The following is an 18,597-nucleotide window of genomic DNA, read 5'->3' on the forward strand; positions in this document are numbered from 1 at the left end:
TTTGGTTGTCTTGTTAAGATTTTCTGTAATGTACATAGTTACGCTTGACTTGTCAACTTTCCACAATCTACTAAGGTATAGCATCGCATCAAAGTTTTTTTTTTTTTTTTTTGGTCTAAACCATTTCTTATAATGTCAATTTGTAGGATATGCCCCTGTAAGGCGACCTACTTTTTTGTCACTGTGTAGACATCTATTTATAGGCCGATGTTTGGCCAGAAAGATATATTTAGTAATAACCTAGCCGTTCAAGCCGCTCACTGAACACCTCGGGAATTGCTTTGTATATCTGTCGCCTTAGGGGCCGCTGTCTGGCGACATAATTTATTGTCACTGTGTAGACATCTATTTATAGGCCGATGTTTGGCCACAAAAATATATTTAGTAATAACCTAGCCGTTCAGGCCGCTCCCTGAACACCTCGGGAATTGCTTTGTATATCTGTCGCCTTAGAGGCCGCTGTCTGAACAGCTCATGAATTGCTTTCTATATGTGTCGCCTTTGAGGCCGCTGGCTGGACAGCTGATGAATTGATTTGTATATATGTACTTATTGTCCGCTGTCCGGACAGCTCATGAATTACTTTTTGTATATAGCCTTCCAAACCACTCTCAGAATAAGTCATGATATTCATGCTGTGTATAGCCTTATAGGCCAATGGTCAATCAAGTCATGATTGTTATAGTGTGTATAGCCTTATAGGCCGCTGTCTTTACAACTTTATAATTCCATGCAGTATATAGCCCTATCGGCCACTTTCTGGCATCCAGTTGCTGTAGCCCCCATCACCACACTGTGCCACGGGCCCCTGTACCGCCTTCTCATACTGCTGCCAGATCCATCCTCTGCCATGTGCATCTTTGTCGTCTGCTCACGCTGCTGGGTTCCAGTTTTAAACCTAGGCCTGTGTATGGCTTCCGAATACTGCTGCCTCCACCGCCACCCTGCGCCATGTGCCTCTGTCGTCTGCTCACGCTGCTGACGGCTTCCGCTTTTTAACCTAGGCCTGTGTATGGCTTCCGAATACTGCTGCCTCCACCGCCACCCTGCGCCATGTGCCTCTGTCGTCTGCTCACGCTGCTGACGGCTTCCGCTTTTTAAACTAGTCCTGTGTATGTCTTCCGAATACTGCTGCCTCCACCGCCACCCTGCGCCATGTGCCACTTTCGGGTCTCCTCACACTGCTGCCAGGTCCATACTGATTCATGGCCCCCTGTACCGGCTCCTCATGAACGTGGTTCAGCGGGTTTGCATCACTTAACGGCAAATCGTTGACAAATGCTGGGACGTTCAGTGTTGTGCGCATTAAGCCAGACACCAAAGGGCAGCACAGACCTGTTATTACTCGCTCAAGCATGGCTGAACAAAACCAGTCTCTACCACAAATTGGACCCAGACCTGCCCAGGGTCTCGTAACTAGATTGCACGGAGGAGTAGAGTCCGTTATCGGAATTAAATAGACAAAACGCCACACCAAAAAGAGTGGCCATTTCCAACACTTATTCCAGAAAGAGGAACAACCCGTTTCATATACGGCCCGTAGACGTTTCACATCTGCCACATTCAGTCGATTTAAGACGCAAGCTCCACTTCCTGTGGTCTCTGACCGTCGATATACCTTTAAGTGTCAGCTTTGAAGCTATATTCCCTCCGGAGCACTGACACTGGTGCCCTTCCGTCAACATGCCTTTAAGTTTCAGTTTTCAACCATATTCCCCACAGAAGCCAAACTCTTGGGTATCCCAGAAGCTGCTCAGCGGGTCAGGGCAATAAAGCTCCCGGTTCGCAGGTTGTTCCGTCTTATGGATGGAAGTACGACGGTATATGATCTTCTTCGCACCCACGGCATTACCTCATAAAATTTCTGCATTGCATCTGCAATCACAACGCTGACTTCCCGGATCGCCACTCAGCCATTGGACTCTTGATAGTCATCTCCCCACACTGCTGCTGGGGGGACTTTTTAACCTAGGCCTGTGTATGGCCTTCAATTGAAGCTGCTTCCGCTCCGCCACTCTGCCATTGGACTCTTGATAGTCGTCTCCCCACGCTGCTGCTGGGGGGACTTTTTAACATAGGCCTCTGTATGGCCTTTAATTGAAGCTGCTTACGCTCCGCCACTCTGCCATGGGCCTCTTGGGTATCCCAGAAGCTGCTCAGCGGGTCAGGGCAATAAAGCTCTTGGTTCGCAGGTTGTTCCGTCTTATGGATGGAAGTACGACGGTATATGATCTTCTTCGCACCCACGGCATCACCTCATAGAATCTCTGCATTGCATCTGCAATCACAACGCTGACTTCCCGGATCACCACTCAGCCATTGGACTCTTGATAGTCGTCTCCCCACACTGCTGCTGGGGGGACTTTTTAACCTAGGCCTGTGTATGGCCTTCAATTGAAGCTGCTTCCGCTCCGCCACTCTGCCATTGGACTCTTGATAGTCGTCTCCCCACGCTGCTGCTGGGGGGACTTTTTAACCTAGGCCTGTGTATGGCCTTCAATTGAAGCTGCTTCTGCTCCGCCACTCTGCCATTGAACTCTTGATAGTCGTCTCCCCACACTGCTGCTGGGGGGACTTTTTAACATAGGCCTCTGTATGGCCTTCAATTTAAGCTGCTTACGCTTCGCCACTCTGCCATGGGCCCCTGTACCGCCTCCTCTTGCTGCTGCCAGGTCCAGAGTGTGTCATGGGTCCCTGTACGGCCTCCCAATGCTGCTGACTTCATCGCCAGACTCTGCCATGTGCCACTTTCAGGTCTCCTTACACTGTTGGTGGGTTCCATTTTGTGATAGGGTGCTGTATGGCCTTCCATTGCTTCTGCCTCCACCGCCACCCTGCGCCATGTGCCTCTGTTGTCTGCTCACGCTGCTGACGGCTTCCGCTTTTTAACCGAGGCCTGTGTTTGGCTTCCGAATACTGCTGCATCCACCGCCACCCTGCGCCATGTGTCTCTGTCGTCTGCTCACGCTGCTGACGGCTTCCGCTTTTTAACCTAGGCCTGTGTATGGCTTCAGAATAATGCTGCCTACACCGCCACCCTGCGCCATGTGCCTCTGTCGTCTGCTCACGCTGCTGCCAGGTCCATACTGATTCATGGCCCCCTGTACCGGCTCCTCATGAACGTGGTTCAGCGGGTTTGCATCACTTAACGGCAAATCGTTGACAAACGCTGGGACGTTCAGTGTTGTGCGCATTAAGCCAGACACCAAAGGGCAGCACAGACCTGTTATTACTCGCTCAAGCATGGCTGAACAAAACCAGTCTCTACCACAAATTGGACCCAGACCTGCCCAGGGTCTCGTAAGTAGATTGCACGGAGGAGTAGAGTTCGTTATTGGAATTAACTGTGAGGGACTTTTAAACCTAAGCCTGTGTATGGCCTTCAATTGAAGCTGCTTCTGCTCCGCCACTCTGCCATTGGACTCTTGATAGTCGTCTCCCCACGCTGCTGCTGGGGGGACTTTTTAACATAGGCCTCTGTATGGCCTTCAATTTTAGCTGCTTACGCTCCGCCACTCTGCCATGGGCCCCTGTACCGCCTCCTCATGCTGCTGCCAGGCCCGTAATCTGTCATGGGCCCCTGTACCGCCTCCTCATGCTGCTGCCAGGTCCAGAGTGTGTCATGGGTCCCTGTACGGCCTCCCATTGCTGCTGTCTCCATCGCCACACTCTGCCATGTGCCACTTTCAGGTCTCCTCACACTGCTGGTGGGTTCCATTTTGTCATAGGGTGCTGTATGGCCTCCCATTGCTGCTGCCTCCACCGCCACACTGTGGCTCCACACTCTGGTTTTGGCCCCGTGACTGCCCAAATGAGTGAAGTGTGCGGTGATTCTAAGATCGACGGCACTCATCTGCATGTCATACTGACTGACAGTATTATTTCTCTTCCCCAGCAGACTCCAAGGGCATTTAAATTAAAGGTACAGTGTTCTGCACTAATATAAAGGCTCTCTGAAGCCTAGAAACACCCTTTTTATAAGTTAAATTCGCAGCGAATATATTCGGCTCGAAGCGAATTTATGCGGCGAATTCGGCGAATCAGCCGAACCGAATTTTTGAATAATTCGCTCATCTCTAATTACAATGTGAATGCTGAGTAAAGCTTTGTACTTGCTTTGAAGATCCTTGGTATACTAATGACATACTTTCTACTTTGGATGTCTTCAGTTTCAAGCTGATGGTCATTGCAGCACCCACTTACATTTATAGCTATTTGCAGGAACGTGTGCTTTGGGAATATTGAGCTTGAACCTGTGTCCACGGCAGATACATGCTTATGTTTACAAATACAGCATATACCACAAGATGTGTTATCTACGTTTTAGTTTTGAGTTGGGCATTGCATCTGTGGAACTTAGATAACAAAGTAGTTTGTGAAGGCTTTACTGAGAAATAGCCTTTTCTTTGCTAAATTTAAAAAAATTATAGCAAAAAACGCTTTCCTTTTGATATTTGTTGTATGTGTTTCTATTTTGTTCTAACATTAAAATGTAATAAAACAAAACAATAAAGCCACAAGAAAGATCAAAATATTTAATGCATATTAGCTTTTATTTTTCATGATCCCAAAATACTCATTATGATTAACCAGAAAAAAAAAATTCCCATAGGCTGTTACTTATACAGTAGTGTTACAAGCCAGACACGCGGTGTAATAAAAATGGCAATATCTGCACATAGTGATAATCCTGTCAAAGCAGGAGTGATAATATCTGTGCTCTTTTTTGTGCAGTTGTGTGCTTTATTAGGATATCTTAATGGTAGTGGAACTTAAAGGTACACTAACAACTACATTTCATATTTACATGACATTGTTGTTGCTTTTGTGATATAAGTTTTGTTATAAACCTGTGTTTTCATTTCATGTATTATATAGATATTAACACACCACCTGGAAGAGGATGCTTATGTGTCCAGTCATACTTTTTCCATGTGTTTTCAATGAAGCAAAGGGCAGCAGTAAAACAATTTGGAAAAAAATATATCTTGTTGATTTTGCTGAAATTTGCTTAGAGGAAAAAAAAAGAGGTTTAATTAAACACCTACAGTGCATTGTACAGATAGGTACCAGGACAATATGTGCATCCAGTACATATTTGTTTCTTCTGATCTTCCAATGTTCACCTCAATGGGAAATGCAGTGGAGGGAGCATGAACACAGCGTATCAACTTCCACAGACACTGAAGTACATGTTAATTTTAGGCCTCATGCACACTGGACATTTTTACAGCTGCTGTTTTGGCGTTTTTTCTACAGCCAGCAAACTCCCCAGCATGTTGTCCTGTAATCAGTGTTTTTTGGTAGGGGCCTTTTTTGGCTGAAAAGAACCCCCCAGAACTAGTAAGTTTCTAGAAGAGTTTGTTAGCTGTAAAAACGCTCTAATGCTGAAAATGTGGTAAAACGTGGCAAACTGGCTTTTTTGGACTTTTTTGAGCAAAAATAAATACATTTTCTTTGGCAAAAAAAACCGCTGAAAAACACAAACACAAAAAAAGTGGCTAAATGCTAATGCACAAACGTTAAAAAACGCTGAAAAACTCACATTTTTAATGTGACTTTACACAGCCAACATTATCAGCGTTATTAAAATGCCCCATGTGCAGGGAGCCTTAAGCCTGGGTTCACATATATGCGCTGCAGTATATCAGATGTGATTTGCACAAGAACCACACTGCATTCCTGTTCAAATCACATGCGATTTGTGTGCGGTGCGATTGGAGCCATACATTTTGTATGGCTCCAATCGCACTGCACCTGCACCAAAAAGGTGCAGGACCCTTTTTTCAGTTCACACTAGAATCAGTTTGCATAGGTATTCAAACCTATGCGATCTGATTCTGCACATCGCACCACATTTTGCGGGCTGCTTTTGGGGTGTTGATAACTTAACATACACACCCGCAGCAGTTCGCATGAACAGGGTGCGATTCTGATGTGGTGCAGAATTCACACAGGAATTGCTGCTAATTCCGCACCGCATCAATGTGAATCAGGGCTAAAGTTGCTGATTACAACATTAGGAAAGCTCACTTGTCTGCATTAAGCAATCTTACTCTATACTAATGGGAGCAAAACATGAATGGACACTAATTGCTTCCATGTGTGCTCCTAGATTGTAAGCTCTGATGAGCAGGGCCCTCTGTTTCCTCTTGTACCAAATTGTATTGTAACTGTAATTTCTACCTTCATTTTGTAAAGTGCTGCGCAAACTGTTGGCGCTATATAAATCCTGTATAATAAATAATAAGTTTAGCTAGTTGTACAAAGTGTTCTGACTGACCAGACCCCTAAACAATACTCTTTATACTTGGCATGCACATCTACTATTCCATGCATGTTGGGCAATCTATGCATTATTGATGTAAGGTAAAGGGAGGGGGGAGTAGGCTGTTGTTATTCTTCTTATAAGAGAGGAATATAACATGGAATAAAAAATGCTAGATTGTTCAGGTGCTGGAGAGGCCAACATCAGCCACAATCGATCTGCCAATGCAATTATCCATGTTCCATACATTGCATAATTATATCCTTATGTTTCCTATCAAGTCAGGTGTGTGCTATGTAGTGTGTGTATGCTGGGGTCAAAGAATGGGCCTGTCCATAATGCTTCAACTCTATAGAAATCCTGTATTGCACAAGCAGACATTTTTTCTGCATAGTTTATATGCTTGTGTGAGTGTGGGAAATTTTATACAAGTAGAATAAAAATGTAATAGAAAACAACTAAATCAATAAAGGGTAAGTGCAGTTTAACCACTTGCACTACAGAGGATTCCCCCCCCCCCCTTTTCTTAACAGGCCATTTTTTGTGATACGGCTCTGCATTACTTTCAATTGTGCGGTCATACAACGCTGTATATAAATTACTTTTTTTCCCACAAATAGAGCTTTCTTTCAATGGTATTTGATCACCTGTGCGTTTTTAATTTTTTGTGCTATAAACAAAAGAAGATTGACAATTTTGAAGAAAAAAAACAATATTTTTGACTTTTTGCTATAAAACATATCCAGTAAAAAAATGTAAAAACTCTAATTTCTTCATAAATTCACACCAAAATGTATTCTGCTACATGTATTTGAAAAAAAAAATCCCAATACATGTAAATTAATTGGTTTATGTGAAAGTTATAGCATCTACAAATGGCGGTATATATACTGGAATTTTATTTTTTTTTATTCTAGTAATGGCGGCGATCAGCAACTTATAGCGGGACTGTGGAGGGCATTCTGACGCTGGGTGGGAACTGATTAACTGCCGCTGACATCCCAATGACACCAATACAGTGATCAGTGCTAATAAAGAGCACTGACACTGTACTAATAACACTGAGCAGGAAGGGGCTAACATCTGGGGCGATCAAAGGGTTAACTGTGTGCTGTGTTTTTTTATCATGTGCTGTGTATGTTTTACAAGGGAAACATGCTGCTGTGTATTTCTCTGCTGTGCAGAGAAATACACAGCATCATGTCCTTGCTGGCAGGAGAAAGACCTGTGTTGTTTACACACAGGTCTCTCCCCTGTTAGTTTACTTGGCGATTGCTGGGTGCCGGTGGGGAATCTCTGGCCAGGACCTGGTGATTGACATCTGTAGCCAGCAATGGCAGCGTAGATAGGGCAGCGTGCATGCGTGTCCCCTACCTGGAAATGCAAATCACGTTTATATACATGATTTTGCGCAGCCCTGTAGCAGTAGTTCTACCATAGGGTGGCTGGCAAGCGGTTAACATTAATAAGGCCCCTTTCACACAGGAGTCCTGCATTAGTTGTTGCAGAGACCAATCAGAGGTGACAAAAGTATACATAAAAAAAAATTCTTGCTTAATAATGGACATAAACAGAACAGATGTAAACGGATGGCTTCTTTTGATATCTGTTCCAATGCAATGGATCTGGACGTACCTTTGTTTAAAAAAAAAATGGACCAGGAATGGACACGAATATAAATGGATGGTAAAGAGATGATCATCCATTCACATCCGTTGGTCCATAGAAATACATTGCTGTCCGTTTTTGATCCATCAACAGACCGTGTGAAAGGGGCCTAAATGAAGTAAAAGAGAAACAAACTTTGGATCCAGACAGCAGCTCTAGACTGCTCATCTGGCATTCTCTTGATTACCACACATGTGCTGAAAGCTCCCAAAGAGTATAATGGCTTGCCAGTTATATAGGGAGGACAAGATGAGCAATATATTATTTTTTAACTTAATACTGCATTTATTCCTTACAATAAATATAAAAGGGACATTAAAACTAACTTTCTAAAAATAAATTGTCCAGTTGAATATTACAAAGCTTTCTGCACTATTCTCTTTGTGTGTTAAAAAAGTACCGGATTTTGCATGTAGATTTAAAGATGAACTTCACAGTTTACACATACTGTAGGAAAACACAGACTCCTTGCAGTGGTACACCATAATAATCCTTCTCAAGTTTCAGCTTCTATGACTGTCCAAAGTTTACAGATTCCAATCAACCCCTGCTGCTTATATGAAGTCTTCAAGATTATTAAAGCTGTGCAGACAGTATTCCCAGGTGTGATACTAAAATCCTATAAGCATTGGACATGAATTCCATGCTATCACCTTACAAGTATTTTCTCTCTCCCATTCCCTGGATATGGAAATTTCCACAAGCTTACGCCTTCCTTTGAGCATCTCCAACTATGAAGTTAATTTACTAAAGGCAAATAGTCTGTTTACTTTGTAAGGGAAGTTGCATTTTGCAAAGGAATTTGCCCTTGAGCTTAGTGAATGAAGTGATGCTCTGCTGACTTCCATCCTTTAATAATATGCAAGCAGAAATGCTTGCAGTAAGCTCTGGGACAAATTCTCTTGCAAAGTGCAAATTCCCTTACAGATGGACTTTCTATTAGCATTACCTAATCAACCACTGTAACTATTTAGAGAATGTTATGCTGCTTTGGGCATTTGTATGTGTTGGCACTTGCAGCAATTTAGGAGTATTGTGGCTGGTGATATTTAGAGTCATTTTGTATGGACAAGGGAAAGCAAAAAAGCTAGTTTCCATGATCAGGAAAGACATTGCAGTTGCAATTGCCTTCAGTTTATGTCACAGTTTGTAACCACTGACTTGCCAGTTCCTATATTACCAGAACACATATTTATTTCTTGTCTTTGCCAGTTCTTATATTTTGTAGCATAATTAAACACTGTCACTTTCTCTCTTCATGTCATAGGCTCCAAGTAAGCCAATGCTTATTTCAGACATCTGCATGTTTCCTTTAATGGCTGTAATTCCAGTAGTGCTGCTATGAGTTGGACTAGGTTGGGTCGGTGGTGGACGTGTCTTGCAGCAGTATATCTGCTTTTTGAAATGCTGCCTAAAACTTCTGCTGAGCCAGTACAGAGCAAAGGGGTTCACACAGGAATTGCTAAATGCTAGTATACGAGCAAAAATGGTGGCAGAGAGGTGGAGTACAGAGGAATTCACTGCTGTGTCGTAGGTGAAGGATCGATACAAGTAAAGGATGTGGTTAGGCAGCCAGCAGAAAGCAAACAGAGCAACCAACACCAGTACTGTTTTTGCAACTCTTTTTCGGGATTCAATCTAAAAAGAAGAAGGAAAGAATACATTTATTTCAATGATGAAGCAATGCTATGGTAGTGGTAGTGATGTTTATATATGTTGCTTTAACATATATGTGGTGCCTTCCCAATTAGTCTACTGAAGTCCATTTGAAAGTAAGACTAGGGCTAAACATGCAATTTTTATATCATGAACTGAAACATCTCCTAATGCAAAAATTGTTACTCAGAACTATTGCAGGGGATTTTGGGGCACTTGTTAGGAGATTAGTCTCATGAGATTAATCTCAAAGGGGTGTACTTGAATGTCAACTGAACTTCAGGCAGATATAAATAACATAGACTAATGCAGATCTGTATTCATTAATACATTAATAAATGTATTTTTTAATGCGAGTGGTTTAAGTATCTGAATTTGACTTAATTTCACCAGAGCTCAGATTGGGAGAGAGAAAAGCAGAACAAGGAGCCATTGCGTTGCAGTGCTCATGTGCTTTCAAGGAGTATGCTGATAGGAGTAGAAAGCACAGTGACAGAAAGGTGAGCTTACTAGCCTGCTGCTTCCCCTTTCACTGTCCAATCACAGGCTGGATAAGGACAAGACCTGTAAGTGTTAGTTAACTGCACCAGAGTAAAACTCAGGTCTTCTGTCCTGACAGATAGGACTGTGTTGTGTGGCAGAGCTGTAGAAATCTCACGACAGGTTGGACAAAAAAATCTGTTAGCAGGTTAAAAAACTCCTATATATGTATTTAATCTGTGTGTTTAGCTATTTGCTTGGAGTTCAGCTTTAAATGAACAATTTTTGAGGGATTAATCTCCTGCTCCTATTCAAGTCTAAGAATAAGAAAAAAGGAGATTAGTTGCTAGTAGAGTCTACTACACAAGTACATTGTAGCAATGTATAATGTCTTTCTAATGTATTACTAAAAATCTCTTGTTGAGCAGTTTACATTAAATGTAATGTGATGCAGAGATCAAGAGAGAGAACAGAGATACATTAGTAGTGTGATTGGACTGCCCAAATCACCACAACCAATGCACCTCCACCTTTTAATGATATTAAACTCTGAGATCCAATTACACTGACTTTCTCTGATTTGCATGTACTTTTCCATGCATTTTAGTCACGGTTTAACTCGCGCTGATGTCCATTGACATACATTTTGGCATCCGTTGACATATATTTTGCATTTTAGCACAACACAACATTACAGTGTAAATAGGACACATTGAAAATTATTGTTTTTCAGATGTCCTTCCATTGATCTGCATTTTACAGCTGTGCTAAAACGCATTGGTGTGAATTGGCCCTGAAACTCTAAAAATTGATTTAGGGCACTAAATAGTGGATGCGTATGGATTATTTTTGAAAAATAAGTATTTTGATAAGTGTCACTTTATGTCTTTAATTACATGTCGCTGTTTACTGCCAGTTCCCACCATCAAGTGCCCCAATTTGTAGTGCTCCACAGGGACACTTTTTCCTTCTGGTGACACCACAGATGCAGGGCTATTTACTCCTTCCAGTGATACCACTGATGCAGGTATAGTTTTTTCTTCCATTGACACCAGATACACTGTGACATGTTTTCCTTTTTGTGACACCACTGATGCTGGGGCATTTATTTCCTCCTCACTGTTAGCAGTACTTTGTGGGTACAAGGACTACAGTATATATGAGCAATGAATGCAGGGAATAGGCTCAGGTTGTGTCTATTAATCCCCCTTCAAACCACAACTGTTACTCACCATTCATTGTGGTGCACTACATGCGCAAAAAAAACTTGTTTCTGCTTTCTATCCCAGAATGCCCCAGTGTTTCACAATCCTAGTCATATTCACATTATGTCACACTGTTTTGACTTTTTAACTGTAAAGCCAGGCAGTTTACCTTGATGGGTATTGTATCATTTACATACTGTTTATTCTGTTTAAATATTAATTGAAATGAGGTTAGTCACAGTAAGGGGTAGGGGGCCAAACTCATGATCTTGCATACATGCTATTGCATTCATAAAATGCCCCTGCATACAGTGTTTTCCTTTGTAGTAGCCCAAATGGCCGTTGTGGTTCAGTGGACCAGTGGCTCAGCCTGGAATTCCCCTTGTATATTTATAAGTGAGGTATGGAGTCTTTAAGTTGCTGTTGTCCAAAACAAGGCCTGCTGGCTGTATGCAGGTCGCCAGTGTTCAGTGTGCAGCCCCCTGTACTCCAGACCTGGTGGGCTTTATGCTGGGATCACTTATTAGAGGGCCACACTTGAGGACTAATATATTTACCAAGTAGCTTACCACTACTGTAAATTCTTCTGTTTTAAAGTCAGTGGCAAGAAGAAACATCAGCAAACACTGTACCATATGTGCACGTCTAGGCTACTGGCGTACTGTAATTGCTTAATTCCCAGTGTCTTCTCTCCTTATCCTGAAGGTAACAATCAGGTTTAGTAAGGTCTTTCTTTCTTTGAACAGACAACTAATAGCATGGAGTAATGGCAACCAGCTTTCAACTGCATTTAAAGTTTTCCCGTGCCTGGACTTTGGACAATAAAGGATTTACACATCTTATGAAGTAGCTAAAGACGTTCTAAGGTCACAGCATACACTTTCATTTTATAACCTCAGCATTGTAATAACAATACAAACAAAAGTTCATATAAACAATCCAATATAAGCTTACTTGGAAAATCTCTGTTCATGTTGTAAGTTCTGCCTGTCTGATGGTCATCTCTTTCCACAACTTCCTGGATTCCCAGCATGTTTTGAAGCTTTCCTTTTCCTGTTTACTTTCAGTTTCTGAGGACTACATGTTCCATGGTACCTTGCTGCAGAAGACTGCCTTCTGAACTACAGAGGTGCTGGAAGGAGGAGTGTCAGGAGGCGGAGTCAGTAGAGGAATCACTGTTTGCAGACAGCAAGGTACCATGGAGGGAATTGAAAGTAAACAGCAAAGTAGAAGCTGCAAACATGCAGAAAATCCCGAAAGTTGTGGAAAGATATGGCCAGCAGAAAGGCAGCATTTACAACATGAAAGAAGATTTTTCAAGTAAGCATTCATTGGATTGTCAAAAATAACTGTTTGTGTTGTTATTATAATGCTGTAACAATGAATCCTCAAAGATCACAACAGAGACAATAATCAGTTTCTAGTTTTTAGTTGTTTAGAAACATATGCTGAGTTTTTACATTGAAAGGCTGCCAAGTGTTCAAGATTCTTGTACAAAAGAAAGAAAGAGAAAAAAAGCAGGATTTCTGTGTCTATGTTGTGAAATTTGAAGAATAATTTATCCACAATATTTATAGCTACAGACATGAACGAGCACTTTTTTTAAATCAGGTGTAAATTCTTTAGTGTACATGGTCTGGGAATAGGTTGTCTTTAAAAGTATGGCTGCTAAACGTACATACTGTAGGAGTATAAACATAGCATAGGAAGTATTAGCAATGTTACTACTTATCAGAAAGGGAGAAGGCTTCAATGTAATTCTAATACATAAGATATTTTAAAATGTAGTTTATATTAGTGACTAAAGATAAATATAATTAAAATGTATGTGTACATATCTTACAAGCACACTGACTGTAAGAACATATGTCACTACTGTTTCAGATGCATTCCATGTGTCGCCTAAAATTCATTTTAACTCTCTATCCATATGTTACTCAAATATGCATCTTGAGTTTTACTGCATTCCCATAGGAAAAAAGCACTTCCACTGAATTTATCAGGTACTTATTCTTAAGGATATTTCTGTTGATTGCCTGAATAATTCTACACACATCTTCCTAAACCTAGTGCTCAAAATCTATTATGCAGTTTAGAGGAAAAGCTTTGGAAATTTCCCACAGGCCTAAAATATAGAGGTTAAAAGCAAAGTTTATGGGGGGGGGTTCTTACCTAGGTGGATGTATCAACAGTCTGATGCTGCATTTACCCCCCGCTGGCTCTAAGATTGAGAACTGAGCAATCAAAGACCGCTGACTGCTCAGTTCTCAGTGCTTCGTGAGCAGAGTGCTGGTGACTGTCAGTCACCAGCTCTCTGCTCTGCCCACCACCCCTCAGGAGCGGGGCATGAGGGGCTGGCTCAGGCTCTCAGTAGATCACTGAGCCAGGTGCCGGTCCTGACATCTGGGTGGATTATGACTCTAAATTGGGATCCTTCCCAGCCTGGACCAGCTGAGTGACGTCAGCCAACAGCAGAATTTAGCCCGCTGTCAGCTGAAAACGGATCACAGAAGTGCAGAATGAACTGCACTCATGTAACCCACAGGAGAAGTACAGCCAAATGAGCTTTAGCTTTACTTCTCCTTTAATGGTCAGACTTGCAAAAAAAAATATTTCAGCGATTGGAGATTGTGTTGGTTAGTTAGATTCTTTTCAGAATCACCCACATACTACTCTGGAGTCTTGTTCAACCTAAAAAATTTTCCTCCACCTGCCTTCTCTGTAATGCTTCCTTGCTGGATTCTGTGTGATGTGAGCAGGGGTATACTGACCATTTGGAAACTCGGGCACTGCCCGAGGGCTCGGGGTCAGTAGGGGGCCCCATGAGATGCCCCTGGTACCTTTTTCATAGACTTTTTTGAGTTTGGGCAAGGACACAGGGGCCCCATGATCCCCTATTGCCCGGGGGCCCGATGAGTTGTCAGTCCGCCTCTGGATGTGAGTATGAGGTCTCATTCACACAGGCGTACTACAGCATACACCCAATGCGAGGGTCATGTTTGCCAACACAGGGATGCACAGGTGTCCTGTGCATTCCTGTCCAGGCAGTCCCATTCGTGTCAACTGAAACACAGTCGCTGCACAGACACAGCCGCTGCTCCCAATTTGACATCCTTGCTGGCACGGGTGCCCATGTCTGTGTGCAGGGCCATGTTCTCGCACTCGCATAGCCGTCAGATTAGGAGCAGGAGCTGTGTCTGTGCAGCATGACCCCCACACGGGAGTACACTGTAGCATGCCTATATGCTGTGTTCCAGTTGACATGAATGGGACTGCCTGGACAGGGATGCATGGAACACATGTACATCCCCATGTGGGAAAACACGGCCATCACACAGGGTATACACTGTGGCTTAAGAGATTGCAACTCTTGTTGGCTGTGCAGAATTTCAAATGCTTTGGTAGCTAATACAATACATATACAGTATACAGTATATGTATTTTGACTGTGTATTAAGCTGTTTTTTCTGGACTTCTGCTCTGATTATTTTTGATTTGACATCACACAGACTCTAGCAAGGGAGCATAACATTATCATTTAGCACTGTAAAAGTGAAGTAACTTTTGTGGAACTGGGGGTTTTGATGGGATTGAAGGTATCTTACTGGTAGAATTTTTGGGAGCTATTGGAAGTCAACATGTGTGTCAACTTTCCAATACCAACCCATTACGGAAGTATCAGTTGTAGCTGCACTGGGTACTACCTGAAGTAAGAATGTCTCCCTCCAATCGAACACCTCCCCCACTTTGGGGAATAATATGTACATTTCCCACACTTTTGAAAACATTCTTGAAATCAAAGTAACAAACCTGCTTGCGGGCATGAGTGTGCTCCTCAGCTGGCATGTTGAACGTGCTCTTATACAGTGTTTTGGCGATAAGGAAATAGTAGGCAGAAATGATTGACAGTGGCACGATGTAAAACACCAGGAAGCACATCAGGGAATGAGCCTCTTGTAGTATTTTTTCAGAGACAGGATAAGGGGCACAAGCTTGAAATGATGAGTTTTTGTCTGGGCTGCTGAATTCATACAGATCTGAGAATACCGCTTCCGGAGTCGCCAGTAACATGGAAATTATCCAGACAGAAGCAGCTTTACCACATGTCTTCAATACCGCATCTGATGTTTGCAGCTCCAAAGGCTTTACTATAGCTCTGTATCTGTGAAATATTAACATGCAGTAATTACTAATCTGAAAAGGGCTTAGTGCATCCGTTCTGCAATTTTGTTAAATAGCACAGTTACAGTTTCATCATATAATGGTAAATAAGCCTTTTTTTAAATATTTATCTCAAGTTATTTAGTTATTGAGTACAAACAGAAGAAATAAAAATAAAAAATGCAGCATTTAATTGGAAAAATTAAGTAATCACTTACCATTCAATGATGCCTAATAACTAAGCAAATTATTAAAATCCTATAATACACCCTTGTACCGCCAGTCTAGAAAACTGTTCAGTTTTTTTTGTTTGTTTTGTTGTTTTTTTTTTACAAAAAACTTGTTTTATTTTTTTGCATGTGAACTGGAATAATGTGGCATTTTATATCAATGTGGCATCATATATCAATTTCGGTTTGCTTTTATGCATAGTTAAATGTATTACCAATTTACTGAAAATGTATCCTATATAATCTAATACAAAGAATAGCAGCAGATATATTCAATTTCACTTTAGTTATTGCAGCCTTTGTTTTTTTAATACATTTAACAACCAACGGGAATTAGCAGATATTATCAATATTTTAACATCTTGACAGTTTTGCCTTTTGAGCTTAAACGCTTTCATCAAAAGCCTGCTCATGCAAACATAAGAATTTAACACCTTCCTTATCATGCCAGACGTAAATCTCTTTTGCTCACATATAAATTATAACTTTGTAGGTAAACATTATATGTACTGTACTTATTCTGCTGTTTTTTTATTGTGGTAAAATATTAAATTAACTTACACATTTGTAACTATGAAATCATGACATCTTGATTATAAAAGATCATTTACAGTGTTTTTCATTAATAAAAAGTATTATTATAAATGGCACACTTGGTGTAATATATATATTTATATGTTTGTTATCATTCGATCTTATAGAATTTAGCGTTTCTATTGGCACTTTATTTTTTTACACAATAAAATGCCTACTACTATGTAATTTAATGATGTCTAATTAAAAAAAAGGCCCACGTATATAACTATCCATTGGAGACAAATCTGTCAGACCATGCTTTTGTAAAGAAGAAATGCATCATACTTCCTAAATTCATGTTTTATTGCTGAGTAATTAGTAGTGGAAAAGAAGCAAATCTTCAGAAAGCTGAATAGAAGCTGAACAGAGGTCTGATCACTGTACGTAGATGCAGCAAATAATTATTTACCATGGCTGTGCCCAGTGAAATTTTGCTATATACTGTAATATTACTTCCAAAACATTCAAGTTAATAATTCTAGTAGTGGACTGCAGTATGTGCAAATACTTTTGTGTTGTCCTTTCACTGTACCCATGGACAAAAATAATTGTTGATTAATTTGGACATTTCTATATTAGAACATGCTCCTGATTCTCAGGGGAATAGCCAATCGGCTGTTGGATTTCTTGCTGGTAGAAGCCTGCGTCATTACACTGCCCATTATATGGACAGCCTTGGAATGGAGAAAAGAACAAGATAAGGATATGTTAGGCAATGATATATGTAGGGTCAAACAATCTTTATTTTATCAGTAAATGAATAATGTAAATATATAAATAAAATGAATCAGAAATCCCATTTAGTAAAATAAATCTATAATATTATCATTCTCAAAGTTCTTTAACCAAATAGCTATCAGTAAGAGGTAAAAGAAATAAAGGATGTCCTACCTGTCAGCACTAAGGACAGTCAGTGTAAATACAGATACCCCGACAGATGTCAGCTGTATGAAAGAGATCACCTTGCAGCCAACCCTTCCAAAAAGCCACGTGTCCACCATGTACCTGGAGGCATCCACTGGAACACATGTCAGCAGAAGAAGCAAATCTCCAAAAGCAAGGCTGGTGATGAAAATATTGGGAACGGTTTGCATCGACTTGATCTTGAAAAATACTTTGATAAGTATTGTGTTCCCTAGGAGACCAACTGAAATGATAAGAGCATATGTGATAGAAATAGTTGCCAAGACTTCCAATCCAGGGGACAAATCGACACTCTCTTCTCGGTAGAAAAGGGCACTGTCGTTCCAGGATCGGAAAGAGACAGTGCCATTGGCAACAGATGATGGCGTCTGGTTAAATGATGGAAAATTTGCAGGCATATTGTTTTCCATCATGAGAGTAAGTCTTTTTTCCTCTTAAAAGTACCTCCCGTGTAATGTGAATTTGATAAGCTGCATCATTACCATCAGTAATGGAAATAATTCTAAAGTCGAAGTTTCACTTGATGCATTAAAATCCTCACGCGCTTCCGCTGAATGGAGAACTGTTTGCAGTACCCATCAGTCTTACAAAGTGCTTAGATCATTTCTTACAATTCAGCACTGAGAAGTGTGGGAGGTGCTGCAAATTAATACTGAATTTCCACATAGGAATCCTGGGAAATGAGTCCTCCACATATTACTGACAGTTAAATCAGTTTTTTCTTATTGGCGATTGTATAAATTTTAAGCACATTTATACAGTATCACTTAATTTTGTTAAACATTCCTGTTGTCTTTTAAACAGACATAAATAACATGCCAAAAAGCTAATATGCAAGGTTTGTTAAATTATTCATAGGTTTCGTGCTTTATTTAACCATACTAGTTATACTGTGTGGAAGATGTAGGTCACCAATTCAGGAAACAGAAGAAAGAGAAATGATGTGAACTTGTACAGAACTCAATTTTACCAAAGTGACGTATGAACAAGGGCCAAACTGGATACGACCAGATCAGGATTGATGAAAAGGTCACAACAGTCCTGGTACACACCTATGCGGTTTTCAGTGCATTTTGCAGAAATGCACTGTAGTCCATTTAACATGGTTTCCTATGAGACACATTCACATCTATGCTTTTTATTAGCAGGTGCATTTTTTGGAAGGGGTCAGGGACATTTTTGGACTTCAATGGACAGACGGCAGAAACTCATGTAGTGCATTTTTTATGTTTTTTATGCATTTTGCATTTTTAACCTGCATAACAACAAAAGCAAAAAAAACACAAAATGCGTGAAAGACGTGTGTAAAAAAAGCTAAATGCGCCACATAAAGCACTGCAGAAACGGATCAAAAGCAAATTGCATATAGATGTGAACCAGGTCTTCAACAGCATGGATTCTGGGGATGGTGAAATGTCCCATTTTACAT

At 41.1% G+C, this 18,597-nt stretch overlaps 1 protein-coding gene across 1 annotated transcript; it reads right to left on the minus strand.

The window, feature by feature from the left end:
- Positions 1-4,534: 4,534 nt before the first annotated feature.
- BRS3 (bombesin receptor subtype 3) lies at positions 4,535-17,744 on the minus strand. Its single transcript, XM_089662766.1, has 3 exons — positions 17,136-17,744; positions 15,088-15,439; positions 4,535-9,574 (listed from the first exon to the last, which is right to left on the minus strand). The coding sequence occupies exons 1-3, from the start codon at positions 17,579-17,581 to the stop codon at positions 9,170-9,172; spliced, it is 1,203 nt and encodes a 400-aa protein (XP_089518892.1). The 5' UTR covers positions 17,582-17,744; the 3' UTR covers positions 4,535-9,169.
- Between the last annotated feature and the right edge of the window lie 853 nt (positions 17,745-18,597).

Source organism: Staurois parvus, unplaced genomic scaffold, assembly GCF_062004578.1.
Source record: "Staurois parvus isolate SC_StPar_1 unplaced genomic scaffold, SC_StPar_1.0 ptg001535l, whole genome shotgun sequence".
NCBI classification, from domain to species: domain Eukaryota; kingdom Metazoa; phylum Chordata; class Amphibia; order Anura; family Ranidae; genus Staurois; species Staurois parvus.

Coding starts and splice junctions, on each gene's coding strand:
- BRS3 (XM_089662766.1), bottom strand. CDS start 17,581: ATGATGGAAAACAATATGCCTGCAAATTTTCCATCATTTAACCAGACG. Junction 15,440..17,135: donor ACTGTCCTTAGTGCTGACAG/GTAGGACATCCT, acceptor AATATTTCACAG/ATACAGAGCTATAGTAAAGC. Junction 9,575..15,087: donor ACACTCATGCCCGCAAGCAG/GTTTGTTACTTT, acceptor TCTTCTTTTTAG/ATTGAATCCCGAAAAAGAGT.